The sequence below is a fragment of the Rhineura floridana genome, chromosome 4 (assembly GCF_030035675.1).
Source record: "Rhineura floridana isolate rRhiFlo1 chromosome 4, rRhiFlo1.hap2, whole genome shotgun sequence".
NCBI classification, from domain to species: Eukaryota; Metazoa; Chordata; class Lepidosauria; order Squamata; family Rhineuridae; genus Rhineura; species Rhineura floridana.
In genome coordinates, this window is record NC_084483.1 from 200,738,130 (window position 1) to 200,758,595 (window position 20,466).

The following is a 20,466-nucleotide window of genomic DNA, read 5'->3' on the forward strand; positions in this document are numbered from 1 at the left end:
GTAGCTCTTATTCATGAGCTACTTCAAAGTGGCTTTTGCAAAGGCTTTAAGACAGCTCCTGCATTTGCTGTAATGGGAGCATAGGGCTGTGTTAAAGCCATTTCCAAGTTTCCCTGCGGTTTCCTCTAAGTATCCAACTTGGAAGAGGCTTTTGCCAGGCTCTCCAAAAGGAAAGTGCATGGACACTTGGAAAAGTCTTTTGCATGTCTCCCCCATTTCCCTGTTACATCCCCAATCTCAGAGACTTAAAGCAAAACATGAGGGATTTTGACAGATGGACAGGCCCATGGAGCCAAAAAGTTTCCCCACCCCTTTCTTAGCATTACACAGATTATCTTCATTATGCCTGAGAGAACCACATCTTCCCTCTTCCTACTGTGCAGCCAGGAGCACCTCTGTTGATTTTGGTTTTTCTCTTAAAGAATGTCAGCTTAGTGGTGCATTTGAACCAGGGATCCTGTTGTTGTTTTTAAGTGGTACATTTAAGTGGTACATTTAACAAGCCACTTTCATAACCCATGGTTTGAAACTTTGGACCAGAGTTTGTTTTAAATCAATATTCCAAGTTTAAATGTAATGTAATTTTCTTAAAAACTGAAACTAAGCTCTGCAGAAATCTCCTCCTGGTTGCACAGGAGGAGAAGGGAGGAGCGCATGAGCCCAGCACTTTGCTCCGGCTTGTGGAAGCTAAGCAATGGTTTAGCATTATCTGTGGATACTCATTGTGTAATGTGATAGGATATGCTAATCCTAGATGTAAGCAAGTAGAGTTACGGCAGTTCCATGCTTTTTTGCAGTGAGTGGTTTGTGCAGAGTGGTAGAGGGAGACTGATCACAATCAGATTAATGAAAAGTAAAGGAGAATGCAGGGCGTAGGGACTATCTAAATGGGGATCCTGGCGACTGAGAGAGATGAGTCTGTGGTTCTTGGTGATGAGATGAGACTGATGTGCCTCTCTAGGGTTTGGAGTGTCTAGCTACTCTCCCCCCAGTCTAGGTGTTATGATTTTAACCAAATGATTTTAATTTTGTGCCCCTTCCCAGGCTTGCAGTCAATGGCAGTTTACATGCCTTTTTTTGCAGTGTGTGGCATATCCAAAGAGACAGATCAGATCTCTCTACAGTAAAGAAGATTGGCGGGGGGACAACAGCACTGAGTATATGAGGATCCTGATGCTCAGGAGATGTATCTGTGGTTCTTGATGAGATGAACAATATCTCTAGGGCCTGGAGCTTCTAGCTGCTTGTTTCTTTGTTACCTTAGTGCCATGAGTTGAACCAAATGACCTTTGTGGCCCTTTCCAGACTTGCAGTCCTCCCGTCCCAGTTCTGTGAAAGCACCCTAAAAACTGCTACCCTCAGAAGATCTACAAAGGCTTACAATAAAGCACTCATATTGTGGTTTTATATTTTTAAACAGGTCTTGTGGTTATAGATGAGATTCTTCAAGGAAAATCGGACTGGCCAAAGCTGCTTGAGCCACCCAACTTCTTCCAAAAGTACAAGTATGTTGGAGTACCTGGGCTTTCAAAATCTCTACTTAAGGTTCCCAAAGCAGCTTAAAAGAGATCACAGATCATCCAGAGGAGCATCACTACATGTTCCCCATGTTATAGGAACCTGACTGGCCTCAATTAGAAGTTCGGCACATAGGTTTGGTAGTCCCATGTTGTTGAATGCTCTTCCAGCAGAGATTTAGCAAACGTCCTCACTTTTGACTTTCAGGCATCTCTCGGAAGAACTTCGTTATGCTGACAGGCCTGTGCGATTGTTTATTTTAGTAGCTAGTCATTTTAAAGATTTTTGGGGGGGGGTAATTGCTTTTAAATATTTTATGTTGCTGTACACCATCCTGCTGTTTTCTGAGAAGGTATATAAATATTTCTATAAACAAAAACACGGTGATTTCAGAAATAACTATAATGACCCAGCAGAACAGGTGTAAAAAAATCATCTATGCACACTCCCTTAAAAGTGATGGGTCTGAAAATCTCCTGGGCAGATTGAGAGAGGATTTTCCCTTGTGATGAGAAGAACATAAGCTCATAACCAGACAGCCTTTCCTGGACGAGGGTGTTCCAGAGACAAGGCATCACAACCAAAGAGTACTTATTTCTGGTTCCTCTTATGGTGGAGAAGGGGCTTTGGAGGATGATCATAATACCAGGACAGGTTCATGAAGGAGCATATAATCCTTTAGATACCCAGCTCCTAAGCCATTTAGGGCTTCAGAGGTTTAAATTAGCACTTAAAATTGTGCTCAAACAAACTGGGAGCCAGTGCAGTCATACCAGAACTGAGAAATGTTTGCCCAGTCCCAATTATCTGTCAAAAAAGGAAGTGATCTAATACCACAGCCATTCTTATTGTGCTTTCTCTTCGTAGGAATTTTTGAACTCCTTATTAAGCACGAATGTTCAAATGTCAGGCCAATTGTCTTCCGATGAAAACATAACGAGCAAATTTGCTGGCCTAAAAACAAAATAATTGAAGCTGCAGACTTGGAGCTTCTGGGTCAGTTCCTTGGCAGGTTAAAAAAAAGGCACAGGATAGAAAATCTTGTTTAACGTTTGAAAGAAGAGAATCTCTTAGCAGTTTCCAGAGGGCCTTTAATGATCAGGTGTAATTTAACAGGATAGGCAAAGGATTTGCCCTTTAACAGCCAGATGGCTTGAATGCTCCTAAACACCTTAACTTTTTTTTTAAAAAAGGTCCTTCTGTCCAGCAAATTTAGTTGTCAGGAGTTCAACCCTTTATTCTGAAGCTTCCAAGTTTGATCATCCCTATTGCTGTAGTGGCAATGCTGAGCTTGGTGGTATACAGAAGCAGTATAAGTGCCTGGGCTGACCTACTGGCATTTGAAAAATATGTGGGGATAGGCAGTGAGGTTAGGAAAGGCTTTACAGAAGAAATTGAGGTAAAGGAAGGCTGAAGAGGAGATGAAAGTAGCATTTTAAAGGCTTTTTCATTGTAATTGTTAAAACTGATCATGCTAAAAATGATACAGTGGCAATAATCTACCTTTGCAGGCATTACATTGTATTGACTGCCAGCTCCTCAACTGAAGAGCACCATTTGGAATGGTAAGTCTCTGTAAATACTGATGGTAGATAATACGGAGGTGTGGAAGGGAGGGAAAGGCTGGAGAACTGCTTTCCTGGCAAAAGCTGCTTCTCCTGAAATGGTACAACATTTGATATCCGCATTGATAACTTGCATTCAGGTGCTCAGCTTAATGAAGTGGCTTTTTCATAAGTAAGAATGCAAACAGGAAGACCCAGAACATATAAAAAAATGTATATTAAATTCTCATAGTTGCAATACAGCATACAAATAACCATGCCAATTGCTGCAGAATACCAGTAATAGCATGTTTTAACTAAATGTTGTCTTTATCAAGTTTCTATGACAAAGTCCTAATTCTCTCTTCTTGGGTTCAACTCCGATGAGGAATGCTTTTTATTGTCTGTATGGTGCATTGCAGTTGTGGGAATCTAATATACTTTCTGTAAGTTCCAATCCTGTTACTTGCATTATTGTGGAGGGTGGGTGGGCTCATTTGGTATAAAATTTGGTTCATAACCAAGCCGCTTCATTAAGCTGAGCACTTAATGCTGAGCACTTGAGTAGGCTGCATGTATTCCACATTTTAAAGAAAATTGCACTCAGACTGAATTCTGCAGCCTGCATAAATTATGCAGATTAGCAGATTTTGCACAGTTTGCTCTGCAACATCATTCTGGCTGTGCTAGCCATGAACACATCACAATGATCCTGCCTTAAATCACTGGAAATCTTATTCAGTCACTGTCTTTGGCTTCTGAGACTTTTCCAAGCATTACCCACATATTTTCAAACATATTGTCAGTCAAAAAAAGGAGGAGGGCTAGACCTCTTTCATTTTTTAAAAAAAGAATGAAAACAGACCTAGTAAGCTAAATTCTGTGCATACTACCATGTTCTGAACTTTTCCCCCTGCATCCCCCCAAATAGGATTGCAGAATAAACACAGCTCTGGATATAGTAATCATCATTGTGCTGTTCCTGCCTGATTTGTTGGAGATTGTATTATTCTGGTTGTGTGGTGGGGCTTAATTTGGAAATTGTTTTTTGTATTTTGTTTTTAATTGTTGAGTTGTTGACTGCCTTCTGCCTCCTTGGAGAAGCAGGCACAATATATATTTTAAAAGTAAAAATAGGTCTAAATTCCAACCATACTACCTGTCAGTCATCATGAAATACCTTGCCCACTAGACTGTCAATATTTTAACTAAAGAGCTAAGGAAAGCTTTGCAGTTCTTCTGCTAGTGGCATATACCTGTTGAATTTAATGTGTTATTGGGTGTTAGAAAGCAGGCCAAGTCTTAGTCTTCAACAAGTTTATGGTATTCAGTTTCTGCAACTATTCAATACCTTAACAATGCTAAGTAGCCCAAGCACTTGTATTTAATCCAGTTTTGTTCTGTTACGTTTATATCCTAGATCTGACTAGATTCAGCTCTGCCAAATATTGACCACAGAACCCAGTTATTGAACTAAATTCCCGTTGGAGAATGCCTGTTGCAAGAAATCTTTTAAATTCTTCAAATGTATTTGATAATTGTAAAATTAGGGTTGCTCCTAAAATCACAATAGTTTTTAAAACAGTAATGCCTTTTGTAGTTTTTCAGCTTGCCAGGTTTGTTAGATGCATGGCGTTGCACAATTTTAACCTCCAAATATATAAATTGAAAAACAAATGCCCCCTCATCGGCTCAAGATCATTTTAAAAAAAATATTTTTATTGCAAAATTTTCATTTAAATAACACAACATACATGTGAAATGACTAATTGAATATTACTACTTTTCCGTTCCAGAAATACGGTATGAATAGATTTCTATCCCCAAATACCTATATCTGAATTTATAACTATCCTGCTATCAATTCCCTACCTATATCCCCTATTCCTTCCCCTCCTCAATGGCATGTATTTTTTAAATTAAATTATATTAAAAGGATTAAAGAAGAGAACAAAATTGATTAACATTTTTGGTATTCTATTTTCTTTCAAAAAATCACTGCAATTTAAAGCATTTTAAGCATTCCAGCTGGTAGCATATTGAGCTGGTGGAGACCATCTGTGTCCTGCCTGGTTGACGTGTGTTATAAACAAATACCAAGAATCCACAAAATCATCTTTTGTTGTGACTCCTCTAGCCTGTCTGAGCTTAGAAGCTAGCTTTTCCATAAAGGCGATATATCAAACCTTTTGGGACAAGTAACCAAACTTGGCCTCTTTTAAGTCTTTCCGGTGTTTTGCAATCGTAACTCTCACTGCCATGAGCAGATGCCCCACTAGCATTTTGCATTTTGTATCTCTGTTTGAATTTATGAAAAGGTTCAGGATAGCCAATTGTGGTGTCTGATCAATGCTTACTTATTTTCTTAATTTCTTCAAATATTAAGGTTGAAAAGGACTGCACTTTCTCGCACTACCACCACATATGGTGATACATACCAATTGAATTGCATCCTCTCCTGCACTTGTGGGAGAGGGTGCTATTCACCCTTGAGATCCACATTAGAGTGGCAAACCAGTGATGTGCTATGTTCAGCATGGTCACCCAGACCTGATGAGAGGAAGTGGTCACTAATCGTGCATTCAATATTTGTTTCCATTCCCCATCAAGCTCAGTTGGCTGGTCCCCTTCCCGTTGGTGTTTGAGTTCCGTTAGGTGCTCTGCTCCCATGACCAAAAGCATAGTGTACAGTTTTGAGATGGTCCCTCTTTCTTTATGGCGGGTTTCTATTATTTTTTCAAAACTAGATAGGTTCAAGGTCACTTGGGCTTTGATTTTGGGAGAGGAGAGAAAATCTTTTATCTGTCTTCAGTAAAGCCACTGGAAGCCGGATTGACCTACTACTTTTCGGAAATTTCTTTCCAATAATTGCTCATGATCATTTTATCGGGGGGGGGGGAGGTTGTCTTTTAGTTTGAGCCTATGTTGGTGATTTTAGGTTAATCACCTGCTAATTATGGTCTTTATAGTGCTTTTTAAAAACAAACAAACACCCTGCTGTTTGGCTTATTGTTGGGGTTGCTTTCAACTTGCTTTGATCTTATTTGTGTATCCCCATGAGTATGAAAAGTGGGTTGTACAATGCTAAAATAAATTAAATAAAAAGTAAATAAAAATATGTACCTCCTCGACCCATCTTAAAACATTTCCTTGCTGCACTGCACCTGTCAGTCCACATGGTGTCTCATTTCAGTTGCTGATGATAAATACTTTGCCAGCCTTTGGCAAAATTGTTAACTGAACTTTATTTTTTGTTTGTTTATTTTTAGGGTTGGCCTGGTAGAATCTAAGATCCGTGTGCTTGTTGGAAACTTGGAACGGAATGAATTTATTACCATCGCCCACGTAAATCCACAGTCTTTCCCTGGGTCTAAGGAGCAATACAAAGAGTGAGTAAATGATTCATGGACTTCTTAAACTCATGTGGTTGTATGGTGGTGTAAGTTGCATGTTAAATGTATGTTTCCTTAAGGAGCCAGTGCATAGGAGGAGAAGGGCATTTTCAGGGAATGATTAGCAGATGTGAGAGAGGGTGCTTACCCTTCATGCATCTGAAAATCCCCTGTTCCCTGTTGTTCCTTCCCTGCAGCCCGGCTTCTCCTGGTCTCTGAGCATGACTGGGGGAATGCATTTTGAAGAGAGCCTTGGTGATGGAGGAAGAATTAAGTATCTGTCAGCTGAATTTTCATTCTATAAATGCCCCATCCCTGCATTAGGGTCACAAGGGAAGCCCAGAGCTGCAAAACCAGTGATTCCCTTTGCAATGTGCACTTCTGCCCTTTACTGTAGTGACATCTGACGTTCTCACCTACTTTGCTTCAGTATTACTTATGCATAATGCTGATTTCCTTGGCAAACTCTGTATTAAATGTAACCCCTTTCCTGCAACTATGCTGACATAATCTCGCCAGCCCTTTCAGTTGATATGGTGTCCTGGGACTCTCCTTTCAGGAGCAACTTCGTGACGATGTGGTTTCTGGGAATATTTTTTAAGAAAGCGGAGAATGCAGAGAGTGTCAGCATTGACTTAACCTATGATATCCAGTCGTTCACAGACACAGGTAAATTTTCCCTCAAAAGGGTGCCCCATTTCAATAAAAACTAGTGTCTGTACCTAACTAGAAAATCAAGACCTGCTGAGAGTTGGAAGCATCTCCCCCACCTTCCCAGCGGGTCCGATGTTGAACTTGACAAGCCTTCTGACAAGGCCGTGTAAAAGATGAGAAAGGAACATTTGCTTACTAATAAACCAGCAACCCTGTTTGCAACATAAACGTAAAACCCTCTCTGCTCAAATAAGCTTGTTGCTTTGCCTCATTTTAAAAGAAAAGACCCTCCAGATGTTGTGGACTACAGCGCCTGTTGTCCCTGACCATTGGGCATGTTGGCTGGGGCTGATGGGAATTGGAGGCCAACATCATCTGGAGGGCACCGTGTTGGCTACCCTAGCCCTAGAGACTAATTCTTTAATGCCATTTAAGTATATCATCTTGATGCAGCCTCTGGATTGTATTCCTCTACTGCAGATACCATAAAAATAACTCATCAGTTATATCTATACTGGGCTTGTCGTATTATAAACAAATCTGTTCTCTGAAGCACTGGAAATCTTGAGGATGGTAGGAGGATCCATGTATTTAATAAGAGTTTTCCAAAGTACACTACACTAAGTTTAAATCAGGGCTGTGGAGTTGGTACACCAAACCTTCGACTCCCACTCAGACTCCTTTATTTTTCTACTGTCCGACTCCGACTCCTTCATAAATGGCAAATGTATATTAACTAGTAATAACAAATTTGCTGTAGTAAAATGATAGCACAAGGCATTTCATCACCACCATGTGAATCATCAGGCTAGATTGATAGAACATAAAATATATCTATTTGATTAAAATTTCTGAACAAGAAAACTTTCCTAAATTCTTATTAAACTTTTTATTTTGAAGTCAGAGTTGGTACATTTCTACCGACTCCACCCAAAATTGCTTCTGACTCCATGACTCCGACTCCACAGCCCTGGTTTAAATGTTTCGGTATTAGCTTCCATAGCTTCACCTGTTTGCAGAGGTAGCAAATGCTATTGCTGGAGCTTGATGTGATTCTGTATGCCCTCTTAACATTCTGACTAGCTTTCCAAGCTGCACTGCTATGGAAAATGAGCTGCTGTCCCCATTCCCCTGGTTGTCCTAGACTGCATTAGGCTCCCTTATTTTGAATTCTGCAATAGTCTTGTGAGCAGTTGCAGTAGTAAGCCTTACCTCTGCAAAGCAACGTTTGGCTTAGTGGGTGGAGGAGTTTAATCCAGCTGGCTGACTATCCTTAAATCTAGTTTGACATGAGCAGACTCCAATAGAACAGTGTCTTGTAACACCTTTGTAGATTAACAAAGGGCACTTCCAGAAGAGCTGTTTGTTGAGCATTCATTCTGATTTGTTTGCAGGAAGGTCAGATGACACATCAAAGCAAGCATTATCCCACACTTTCCATTGCATTTTCCCATAACTTAAAAAATACCCTCAGACCTTCTCAGGAACTGGGTTTGTTGCACAAGAGCTCCCAGTCAGCTATAATTGTGCAACCTGAATTTGTTGGTATGTGATTGTTGCTATATTCGGATGGGATTCAGTCTGGAAGCACCCAAAGCTAATTTCTTGAGGTGTTGCAAGGCTCTGTTGTATAGTCAGGCTAGAGAACCAAGGAGGGCTCTTGTAAAGAGCTTGTGAAACCTGGATGCTCTATGAAGATGGCACACAGGGGAAATATATTGATGCCCAACAGCCGTGTTCATCCAGCAGCGGGTCTAAAACCAGGCCTTAAATATCCAGGTTCCCAGAGGAAGGGAGCTCATCCCTGTCCCCTCAGTAGAATAGCAGTTAGCCATGCTGGTTCTCTCTCCTAGCCCTTGCCCCCTACCATAGGGTTTATTTGGATTTATGCTTGTGCAATGGAACTACCTGCTGCTGTTCCCCCCCCCCCGTGCATGCTTCACGCCCTCCCCATATCTGATTCACTGGTCTGGGGGAAAACCCAGGACAGATGCTGAGGGTTCTCAAGAGGAGGAGAGGTGGGGGAGGGGAAGTTCCATTGCGCAAGGGTAAATCTTGGCACTAACAGAACAAGAGACTTGGGCTTGCATCCAAAGTAATACTAAGAGCCATTGCAACAGCTCAGGACCCAAACTGTCAGGGCATGCATTCATCTGTATGCCTGCCCATACTGTAAGTCTCACTACATTCTTCTTTTCACCTCCCTATGGCAGTGGCACAGAGCTTCATTTTCCCCCTGCTTCCTGAATGCAGGATGCTGTTGTCCAGCAGAATTAGCAGCAGCTCACTTTGCTGTGCCAGCTTGCTCGAGCTACTTGACTTTTTCTTTTGCCTTAGTGTATAGGCAGGCAAATAATATCAACCTTTTGAAAGAAGGCATGAAGATTGAAGCTACTCATGTGAAGAAGAAACAGCTCCATTATTACTTGCCTGCAGACATATTGCAGAAGAGAAAAAAGGTGTGCCCAAATTTTTTATTAAAACAATTAAACCCTTTAGTTGCAGGTCTGTGAACTTAAGCCAGTTTTTCTCAACAGAGTATGATGGACATTGGCCAACATGCTTGCAGACTTATGCTGAAAAACACGTCTCTGGCTGTGGATGATGGCTGCTTGGACGGTTACAGGGAGGCAAGTGTTGGGACGCAATGCAGATCTGTTCCTCCTTTCACCAGCATGGTACAACCCAGCGCTAGTTCTTCAAAGGAACCTGAAAGGTGGGCATTATTTGACATAATTTGTCTGGAGCTATGTTGATGCTTGCACCATTTTGGAAGCCCCACTGCTGTCTTAAAATGCAGGAATGCTCAGCCAAGTGGGCTGGAGTTCATGTGCCATAATAATTTGTTAGTCTTTTTAAGGCTGGTGTGGGGAAGCTTTGGCCCTCCAAATGTTGCTGAACCACAACTCCCATCACCCTCAGCAAGCATAGCTAATAGCCAGGGATGATGGAGGATGTAGTGGAGCAACATCTGGAGGGCCAAAGGTTCCTCACACCTGTTTAAGGTAGCACGGATCTTGATTATTTTTGCTGCAAGAGACTGACATAGCTACTCCTTTGGAAACAGTCACTCCTGTATCTGTCAATGTCTGGTGTTGGGACCACTGATTTTGAGTGTTTATTTCCCTAAGGCCAAGTTCTGGCTGCAATATGTGCCCACCAGGTTTCCGTTACGCACAGCAGCCGAGGGTCGGAAGGCGGGGAGGGGGAGTGGTAGTTATTTACCGAGAGTCGTTGCTCTTTGCCAGACCTCCCCTTTGTGGGACTAGCTTTGTTGATTGTATGTACTGGAGGTTGGGCTCGAAGGGCAGTTTAGGGATCCTGCTCGTGTACCGCCCGCCCCGCTGCACGGCAGACTCCCTGGCCGAGGTGCTGGAGGTGATCTCGGACGTGCAAATGTTGTCCCCGGAGCTGTTAGTTCTGGGTGACTTTAACATACACGCCGAGACCACTCTCACTGGAGCTCCTCGGGATTTCCTGGAAACCATGGCTTCCTGGGAACTGCGCCTTAGTAATACTGAGCCCACCCATGTAGCCAGTCATGCTCTCGACCTTGTATTTGTCCTGAGGGGGGAGGGTAGTGCGCTGAAGTTAGGGGCCAATTCTTTTACCCCTGTGTCATGGTCAGACCACTATCTGGTAAAGATGGATCTCTCGATGCCGCACGCCCTCCGCAGGGGTAAAGGTCCTATTAGAATGGTCCGCCCCAGGCGCCTGATGGATCCAGATGGTTTCCTGACGGCGCTTGGGGAATTGGAACCTGCTGAAGGTCGCCCGGTTGAAGCCCTGGTGAAGGAGTGGAATGAGAAGATCGCCGGGGCGTTAGACCGAGTGGCTCCGAAACGTCCTCTCCCCCTGAATAGAACTCAAGTAGCACCATGGTATACACCACGGTTGCATGCTTTGAGGCAGGAGGTGAGACGACTAGAGCGCCAGTGGCGGAAATCGCACTCCAAAGATGCTCGGACACAGGTTAGAGCAGCAATAGCTGCCTACCAGGTGGCGGTAAGGGCAGCAAAGATGGTGTTCTTTGCTGCCTCTATTGCATCAGCAGAGTGCTGTCCCAGGAGGTTGTTCCAGGTGGTCTAAAGCCTGGTTGGTCCAGTTGCTCAGGAACCCTTGGAACAGTCTAAGGCCTCCTGTGACAAATTGGCAAAGCACTTTGCTGATAAAATCGAACACCTGAGGAGCTCGATTCCGTGCGCCGTGGATACAGTGAGTGAGCTAGAGTTGGCCAGTTGCAAACCGGTCAAATGGGATCGATTTCGGCCTCTTCCTTCTGAGGACGTGGACAAGGTGCTCTCATCTGTAAGGCCTACCACTTGTCTAAATGACCCTTGCCCATTGTGGCTCCTTATGAGCTGCAAAGAGATTGGGTGAGGGGATCAAGGCAATGGTTAATGCATCCTTGCAAGAGGGTGTTATGCCACTAGCCCTCAAGGAGGCTATTATTAAACCCATCTTAAAGAAGTCCTCCTTGGATCCCCAGATCTTAAACAACTTTCGCCCATTTTCGAACTTACCATTCTTGGGCAAGGTCATTGAGCGAGTGGTGGCAAATCAGTTGCAGACACACTTGGATGAAACGGATTATCTAGATCCATACCAATCGGGTTTCAGGACTGGACATGGAACTGAAACAGCCTTGGTCGCTCTGGTTGATGATATGAGGAGGGCATTGGATAGAGGAGAATTTACCTTCCTTGTCCTCCTGGATCTCTCAGCGGCTTTTGATACCGTAGACCACGGTATCCTTTTAGATCGCCTGGAGAGTTTGGGATTGGGAGGCACGGTTTTACGGTGGTTCCATTCCTTTCTCTCTGATAGGCGCCAACAGGTAGCATTGGGTGATGAGGTTTCAGACCCTTGGCCTCTCAATTGTGGTGTGCTACAGGGTTCTATCCTCTCTCCCATGCTATTTAACATCTATGTAAAGCCGCTGGGAGCGATCATCAGGAGACTTGGGCTGCAGTGTCACCAATATGTGGATGACACTCAGCTCTATCTCTCATTTAAATCTTCACCGGAGAGGGCTGTGGAGACCATGTCCAAGTGCCTGGAATCCGTGAGTGGATGGATGGGCAGGAACAGGTTGAAGTTGAACCCTGATAAGACCGAGGTACTACTTGTGGGAGACAAGGGAAGGTTAGGAGATGTTGACCTGGTGTTTGGTGGGGTGAAGTTGCCCCTACAGGACCAGGTCCGCAGCCTCGGGGTTGTTCTTGATTCCAGGCTGTCCATGGAGGCTCAGATTTCGGCCGTGAGCCGGGCAGCTTGGTATCAATTACACCTTATACGTAGGCTGCAACCCTACCTCCCTGTTCAACAGCTCCCGCTCGTGGTACATGCCCTGGTCACCTCTCGATTGGACTACTGTAATGCGCTCTATGTGGGGTTACCCTTGAAAACGACCCGGAATTTACAACTTATACAGAATGCAGCGGCGCGCTTACTTACCAACAGCTGCTGCCGGGACCACTTTATGCCAGTATTATTTGATCTTCACTGGCTGCCGGTTGTTTTCCGGGCCCGATTCAAGGTGTTGGTATTAACCTTTAAAACCCTGTACGGTTTCGGCCCAGTTTACCTGAAAGAGCGCCTCCACCGCCACCAATTATGCCGCCCAACTAGATCAGTCACACAAGGCTTTCTCTCAATCCGGCCAACCAAAACAGCTAGGTTGGTGGGTACTAGGGAGAGAGCCTTTTCTGTGGTGGCCCCCACTCTCTGGAACTCCCTCCCATGTGATCTTCGACATGCCCCTTCCCTAGATGTATTCCGCAAGGCCCTGAAGACGTGGCTATTCCAACAGGCCTTTGAGGTCCTTGGGATGGGTAAATCTCCATGATTTTGTCATCTATCGTATGCTGCTAAAATAATTGTTTTATACATGTATTGATGACTGTCCAGTATTTATTTTATCTACTGTTATTAATGTGACTGCATTTGATATTATTGTATTTTATTTCATTTTAATGTACGTCGCCTAGAGTGGCTAATTGCCAGATAGGCGACACACAAATTAAATATTATTATTATTATTATTATAACTCCATCTTACAGTGCTCTAGGACAGCCTTTCCCAACCAGTGTGCCTCCAGATGTTGTTGGACCACAACTCCCATCTTTTCTGAGCATTGGCAATGCTAGCTGAGGCTGATGGGAGTTGTGGTCCAACAACATCTGGAGGCACACTGATTGGGAAAGGCTGCTCTAGGAACATTAGACCTTGAGGATGCATGGGCAAAAAATTACATGAGAAGGGCCGATGACATGATTTAAGTTGTCATGATGGCATGACAAAACTGACACTGGGCCCTTCAGAAATCTCTCTGCCATCCCCATTCCCTGTAATCGTAGTGATGCTGATAGCGCATGAGTAAGATACAACACAATAAGCCAGTGTGGTGTAGTGGTTAGAGTGTTGGACTGGGACCTAGAAGACCAGGGTTCAAATCTCCGCTCAGCCATGAAGCTTGCTGGGTGAGCTTGGGCCAGTCGCTGTCTCTCATTCTAACCTACCTCATAGGGCTGTTGTGATGATAAAATGGGCAGTGGGAGAACAGTGTACACCACCTTGAGCTCCTTGGAGGTGAAACTGGCAAGACTGTCTCTTATGAATGCATAGGATCGAGGGTTCTTACGTTCTCCTCATTGCCCACTGGCTATTCAGAGTCCTTTTATGTCGGACATTGTGTACACCTGAGCTTACCCAGTCTCCAACAGCAGTCGTCTGAACAGGCAGGCTAAGACTGGAGCTCTCAACCAAGACTTCTTGGGGCTTGGGAGATCTCAGGAAAATAACTGGGAGTTCAACAGCACATGGTCTTCATAATTCTTAAAATATTATTAAAATTACATAATGTGTCTGGCCTCAGCCAGTAGATCAGAGATCAGAAATGTGTCAGGATCAAAGTCCTGCCTGGTCACAAGAACATAATGGCATACATAATGCTTGCAATGGCCTTAGCCAATAGCTCAAGATTATACACTAGGCTTATACATCAGTATACATGGCAGTATACAGTTAACATATCTTAAAGTATCATGTTCTGTTAGATCAGACTTGTACATTATATTTATACAAGTTACGTTGCACGTTACATTTCCATGTTAGTACATTCTTATCCAGAAAGAAATGGAGTTATCTCACCCCTGGGGTGGGGGCAGACCTCTGGTTATCGGCAGCAGCAAGCATAGCAGTAGTGTGGCTTCAGCCAAGTCTCCAGAGAGACTGGTCACTTACGGTCTCAACTTTCCTCCTTTTATAGGAGTGTCTCAAGGCTATGACCTTGCTTAATAGCTGACCTTGGCTATCTTTTTATCAGCTGGTACCTTTACCCAGCATCTCTCTGTGCCACCTGTTAGAGGCAGCAAATGGGACCAGCTAAGCCTTTCAACAGAGGTGTTGCCCACACCATATAAGGAGCTTCCTCCTGTGGTGTGGCTCCTAGAAGTTATCCTTTGTTTACACATGCAAGAGTACATTGGCTGACTGCCCAGAACTAGAAAAAGGAGCAAGGAGCAGAAAACCTTTACCAGTTTGAACTTTATAAGGCTTGACTTATCCATCTGAACTCTGAGAGGGGGTCTGCATACTTGGACGTATACTATTCTATACATTAGGATTAATACGTACATTTTTAAGGACTCTTAGAGGGAAAATTGAAATACATTCAACACGGGGACAGCCCACAACTGAGGAAAGAAAGGATATAAATGCAATTATTTGTCTACTGGCCTAGGTATATGATTCTCATTTAGGGTGAGACGTCCTAGGTTCAAATTTCAGGCAAGTTGTGCCTTTTGTGGGAAAGCAGGATGCACTGGCTGTAGTTTTGGGAAGGGGCCATAGTTGGTAGAATACATTCTTGTCTAAAAGTCTGTTTTCGAGTCCTTGGTGTCACCTGTTCAAAATGGTAGGAGGTGCTGAAAGACTCTTGTCTGAGACCTTGGAGAGCTATTGTGGGTCAGAACAGACAATATATGAATGGTCTGACTTGGCATATGAAGGTTAATGTGCAAGGTACGTGAGCAAGGCTGGGGGAAACAGGCAAAGTTTTCACGGTATCAGACTAGTCTCAGCCTTTGGGGAAGGGTCGTGGCTCAGTAGCAGAGCATCTGCTTTGCATGCAGAAAGTCCCTGGTTTCATCCCCAGCATTGCTAGAGAGTTCTGAGAATATTTCCCAGCCTGGAAAGCCGATGCCAGTCAATGTAGACAATACTGAGCTAGAGTGACCAATAGTCTAACTTGGTATAAAGCAGCTTTCTGGTTTCCTAAGCTGGACACTGTGAAGAAGCCGTCATGCAAATCCTGTAGAGTCTAACATAGTATAATCCCAAAAAGTGTTTCTTATCCAGTACTGCTTTTACACAGGAATGATATCCTTCAAAGAACCACCATCTTTACGAGCAGAGAGAAGCCACTGAACATCATTCAGCCTTTGATGCCTGCTCGAGGATTGCTCACTCCAGTTGTTGGTTCACGTATGTATAAAACCTGAAAAATCATTCTTTTATTTGGTTTTTAAACCACTCTTCGCTAGTTAAGATCCCCAGGCAGTTTGCAAAATATAGTTAAAACCATACATGCAATTAAAAAAAATAATTAAAACCCCAAACATTTAAAAAAAGCATATGCTCAAACCGTAACTGCACTACAGCTTTTAAGGCGGCTTTAGTTGAGTCTTGGAAATGGGTGAGTATAAACTTCAACAACAAAATCCTGCTTTTTTGCAGAGTTGGATTCCACAGTTGCAGCTAACATCTGCAGCAGCTCCAAGACTGTAGACCACAATATGGCTGCTGCAATTGCCCATTCCCAGCAACATTTGGATGATGTAGCATCGGTTAGCATTAAAAATAGTTGTGCGCACAAAAGGGGTCATTCACCTGCTTCAGAAGACTGTTTTAAACGGCTGAGAGACATAGAGAAGGTAAGTATCCCTTCACGCACAAAAGAACCAACAGGACTTGAACCCTGAAACAAGGAGTAGAATTCAGCTTAGCGTTAAATCTCTTCTTCCATCAGTGCAACGATTCCTCCTTCCACAATGGAACATTCCCTCATTTCCCCCTGGGTGTCCCCGGATTTGGGAAGGGCATTGGATACTTGTGGGGGAGGAGAAAGGGGGAAAGTCCTGTTGCACAAGTGGAAATCTTTGCGCTGATGGGACGCGATAGATGAATACCACCCAAGGTTGGCCAAAGTGGCATAAAGTTACATGACCAATGGGGAAAACTGTGCCTAGGATTGCAGCCTCAAACTGAGTGAATATGCATAGGGTAGGGTTGAAAGGATCCTGACTCACAAAAATTTGAACAGATTTGAATTTTTGCAATTGTGATGGGCTTTGTAACAATATGTCTAAGCAACCCACTTCTTCTCTGAGAGCTCCACCGTGGATTTTAACTTGACCAGTGGCCTAGTTTAAATACACTTGTGCTTGCTTCCCTGAGGAAACATCCAGGAGCTAGCCCAAACATTTCTGGTTTTATCTAGCAGCTGTGGAGCTGAAACGAAAGGACTGGAACAAATGTCATTTAGAGGAGCTATATCCCAAAATAGCAGCAGGGGGCATTGGGGTGGATATAGGGAGAAGCTTTCTGATACAGCATTGGTAAATCTTTAGGGTGCAGAAATGAGATGTCAAAGACTAATTCATATGACTTCACCTTAACTGAGTCTCCAAACACTTCACTGATGCTCTGAGGCTGCAATCTTGTGCACATTTAATCCCAACTCCAATTCTACTCTATTTCTTCAGAGTGGCATGCATAGCATTGTCTTCAGGTTTTAATATTGCAAGGTGTGTGTGTAATATTGCACTATGTTATAGACTTGCCTAACGTCTATAACGTTAATGCCTAACGCTGACAGTAACTCACTGTTCTTTGTATTTAAATGCTAACTAGCATCTGCTTTCCCTCATTCAGCAGAGCCTTGGAGACACCATGCCTATTCCAGCTGTTGGCACATTAAGATCACAGGTACTATATAAGCCCGTAGTTTTAAAAGAACTAGAAATGGAGTTATAGTTCCTAGTGTCGTCCATATTTCTATGTCTGTCTCTTTTCTTTACCTCTAAAAATGAATGCCAAAGGGTTAATTTTGATGAAATGTAGATATGCACATTAAAATCCCATGTTTCAGCCCCTTGCCTCCACCATCTCTGATGGCCTCTCAAGGTGCTTTACAAAGTAAAAACGATAACCCAGTTATGCTTCTTCTGTAGAAGAAAGCGGAAGCTGAGCATCAGCAAGTAAAAGACTGTTAGCAGGATGATCAGTGACAGGAGGAGGGTGTGCTGGGGTTCACTGGTCTGCTGTTGTAGCTAAACTCCTGGGTACTTAGCTTCAATCATCTGATTTCTGTTTTCTTCTTGTAGCGACTTTCCAGTAAGGAGTTGCCAGATTCATCCTCTCCAGTTCCAGCAAGTAGAGTTCATGTTGTTAAAAAGTCAATCAGACTGACTCTCAACCGATAGCAGTGCCTCTTCAGGTAATGGTAAGTGCTGTGCTTTTAATGGCTATTGCACAATGCTTTCATTTTACACAACATTCTAGGAGCATGTTATTTGGGGTAAAACAATTGACTTTATTTTTAAAAGATTCTAATCTACTGAATGTACCCAGATCAGCAACACACTTATTTAGAAAGAGTGTGTGCATATATCTCACATATAGAGAGGGCTTCTTTTGTGACAGTACTCACCAGTATAGAGTCCTGGCACCTCTTTTTTTGCTTCCCCTGGCAGTCATTTTGTGCTGGTACCCCACAACACTTTTATCACTATAAGAATGCCAGCACCTCATTTTTACAAAAAAAAAATCTGTGTGTTCACACGTACACACACAAACACACACACATGTATAGTGCACACTCTCAGTCACTTTCATTTTAATATAGGTGCTTATAGCTGCCCTGGGAACTTGTTGAAGAACATAAATCCCTTGTATAAATAACTTTTATAAACTATATCTACCAAGCATCCTCTCCAGAGGCATTCTTCTCTTTCATTCAAGGAGTGCCTCTTTAATATGCCTACTAGGACACAGATGCTCATCTCATAACACAGTAGAATTTCTGCTTCAGAAATATTCTTTACCCATGTGCAAATTTAACTGATGGATTCATCTGCTAAAATGGACACAATTGTTTTTAAACTTACTTGACAAAGTTGCAGTCTGCGCTATTTTTTAAAAAGAAAATGCCTGAAGCAGCTTTCACACTTAAAAATACACAGCAAAGTTTTTTATATTGACAGCAAAAAAATTTACAATTGCAAATGAGCAGTGCCATAAAATGGACCATTGGTCTCACCTGAAGGGTGATTTTCACAGGTAGCCTGCCATCATGTGGGTTACAGTGCCATCTAGCATCCGAAGGCAAGAATGTTCTGAAGTAAAGACCTGGGGCATCAGGCCCCTCCCACTCTCCAGTTCATTCGTGACGAGTCCAAAGAGAGATATCTAAAAATGTATAAAAGGCCAATGGGCCTGCTACCAAGGAAAATATAGACATTGCCATGCAATAATAACACAGTACTAAAAATTCAATGTAACAGATCTAGAAAGGTCTTGACTTAACTACACAGAACAAAAACATTAAAGTGTGAACAGGGATAAATTGAAGGTGATGCAAAATACCTAGATGTCCTCCAAAAGGGACGGTCGTGATGGCAGGCTACCTGTGAAAATCACCCTTCAAGTGAGACCAGTGGTCCATTTTCCACAGGTAGCCTGCCATCATGTGGGATGTACTAAAGCAGCCCTTAACAGGGAGGGACCACCCACAGCCTAATCATTGAGAACCTGTTGCAGCACCGGCCTTCCAAAAGAGGCATCGGCAGAGGCATAACGGTCTGTTTTGTAGTGCCTTACAAAAGAATCTGGGGTAGACCAAACAGCCGCTCTGCAAATGTCTGCAAGAGGTGCATTGGTTGCAAAAGCAGCCATAGTGGCTGCTGATCTAGTGGAATGTGGCGTTATTTTAGTAGGTACCGGGAGCTTAAGAGACTCATAAGCCAAGGCAATACAGGCGCGCAACCAGCAAGATAAGGTGGGATTAGCTGCTTTCTTCCCCACAGAACATGGATGAAAGAATACAAACAAGGACTCAGTTAGTCTTATGTCCTGGGTTCGAGACAAGTAGGTCTTGAGGGCCCTCCGGACATCCAGCAAGTGCCATGCCTTCTCCAATGGATGAATAGGATTTGGACAGAAGGAAGGAAGAACGATGTCCTGATTGCAGTGAAAGACTGAATTGACTTTGGGACGAAAAGACGGATCTGTCCACAAAACTACTGAGTCCTTCTGGACAATACAGAGATGACGTGCAAAGGATAATGCGCCCAACTCTGAGACTCTTCTGGCTGAGGTGACAGCTACCAGGAACAGGACCTTGAAGGACAAAAGTCTTAATGAAAGGGACCTAAGTGGCTCAAAAGGAGGACGTTGTAGAGCTGTGCAGGACCTTTGATAGACTCCATGAAGGAAAACGGTGACATATAACCGGCGACATTAAGACGGCACCCTTCGAAAAGCGTTTGATGAGTGGATGAGAGCTGATAGGAATGTCAGGCGATACCACTGAAAGAATAGAGGATAACGTGGAAGCATGACGACGCAAGGTGTTAGGTTTAAGCCCCATCTTCAGACCTCTATGAAGGAATTGTAACACCTGTTGTACCGTGGCTTGGGAAGGTTGGAATTTCTAGGATGCACACCACTTAGAAAATGACAACCAAGTACTTTGATATATGCAAGTAGTTGACGGTTGTCTCGATGCCAGGATAATGTCAATAACCTCCTTAAATATGCCTGCACTAATCAAATGTCCCCGTTCAAAAGCCAAACTGTCAGATTGAGCCATTCGGGGTCCAGATGCCATATGGGATCTTGAGATAACAGATCTGGCCTGACTGGGAGTGTCCAAGGATTCGTCACTGACATGGCGAGCAGGTCTGAAAACCACGGTCGATGAGGCCAATACGGGGCTATCAGGACCAGTTTGGCCCTGTTGCATCGTAGTTTCCTCTTGAGTTTTGCCTAGAAGCGGTATCGGAGGAAAGGTATACAGTAGGCCGTCCAGCCACGTTGTCAGTAACGCATCCACTGCTTCCGCTGTGGTGTCCAGAAACCTTGCAACCTGGCAATTGAGATGTGAAGCAAACAGATCCACTGAGAGAACGCTGAACCAACGCTGGAGAAGGCCAAACACCGAAGGAGCCACAGTCGCAGGCTCCTGGCCGCTAAAATACCAAGCCGGCGCCGAAGCTGGCGGTAAGGACAGGCGGTAAAACTATGAGTTCTTGAAAAACAGAAGCCACAGCCTCCTACTGCTAAATACACATGC

General features: G+C 43.6%; 1 protein-coding gene across 2 annotated transcripts in view; it reads left to right on the top strand.

The window, feature by feature from the left end:
• PAPOLG (poly(A) polymerase gamma) overlaps positions 1 to 20,466 on the top strand; it is a 46,860-nt gene that overhangs the window by 23,781 nt on the left and 2,613 nt on the right. Inside the window, exons 12-21 of one of the 2 annotated variants that reach the window (XM_061625778.1) lie at positions 1,421 to 1,505; positions 3,030 to 3,083; positions 6,332 to 6,451; positions 7,014 to 7,123; positions 9,446 to 9,567; positions 9,646 to 9,824; positions 15,487 to 15,596; positions 15,849 to 16,045; positions 17,046 to 17,099; positions 17,498 to 17,616. In XM_061625778.1, the coding sequence (XP_061481762.1) occupies positions 1,421 to 1,505; positions 3,030 to 3,083; positions 6,332 to 6,451; positions 7,014 to 7,123; positions 9,446 to 9,567; positions 9,646 to 9,824; positions 15,487 to 15,596; positions 15,849 to 16,045; positions 17,046 to 17,099; positions 17,498 to 17,596 (1,130 nt within the window). In that variant the 3' untranslated portion in view covers positions 17,597 to 17,616. The remainder of the gene's footprint in view (positions 1 to 1,420; positions 1,506 to 3,029; positions 3,084 to 6,331; positions 6,452 to 7,013; positions 7,124 to 9,445; positions 9,568 to 9,645; positions 9,825 to 15,486; positions 15,597 to 15,848; positions 16,046 to 17,045; positions 17,100 to 17,497; positions 17,617 to 20,466) is intronic. The other variant, XM_061625779.1, reaches the window with a different exon arrangement.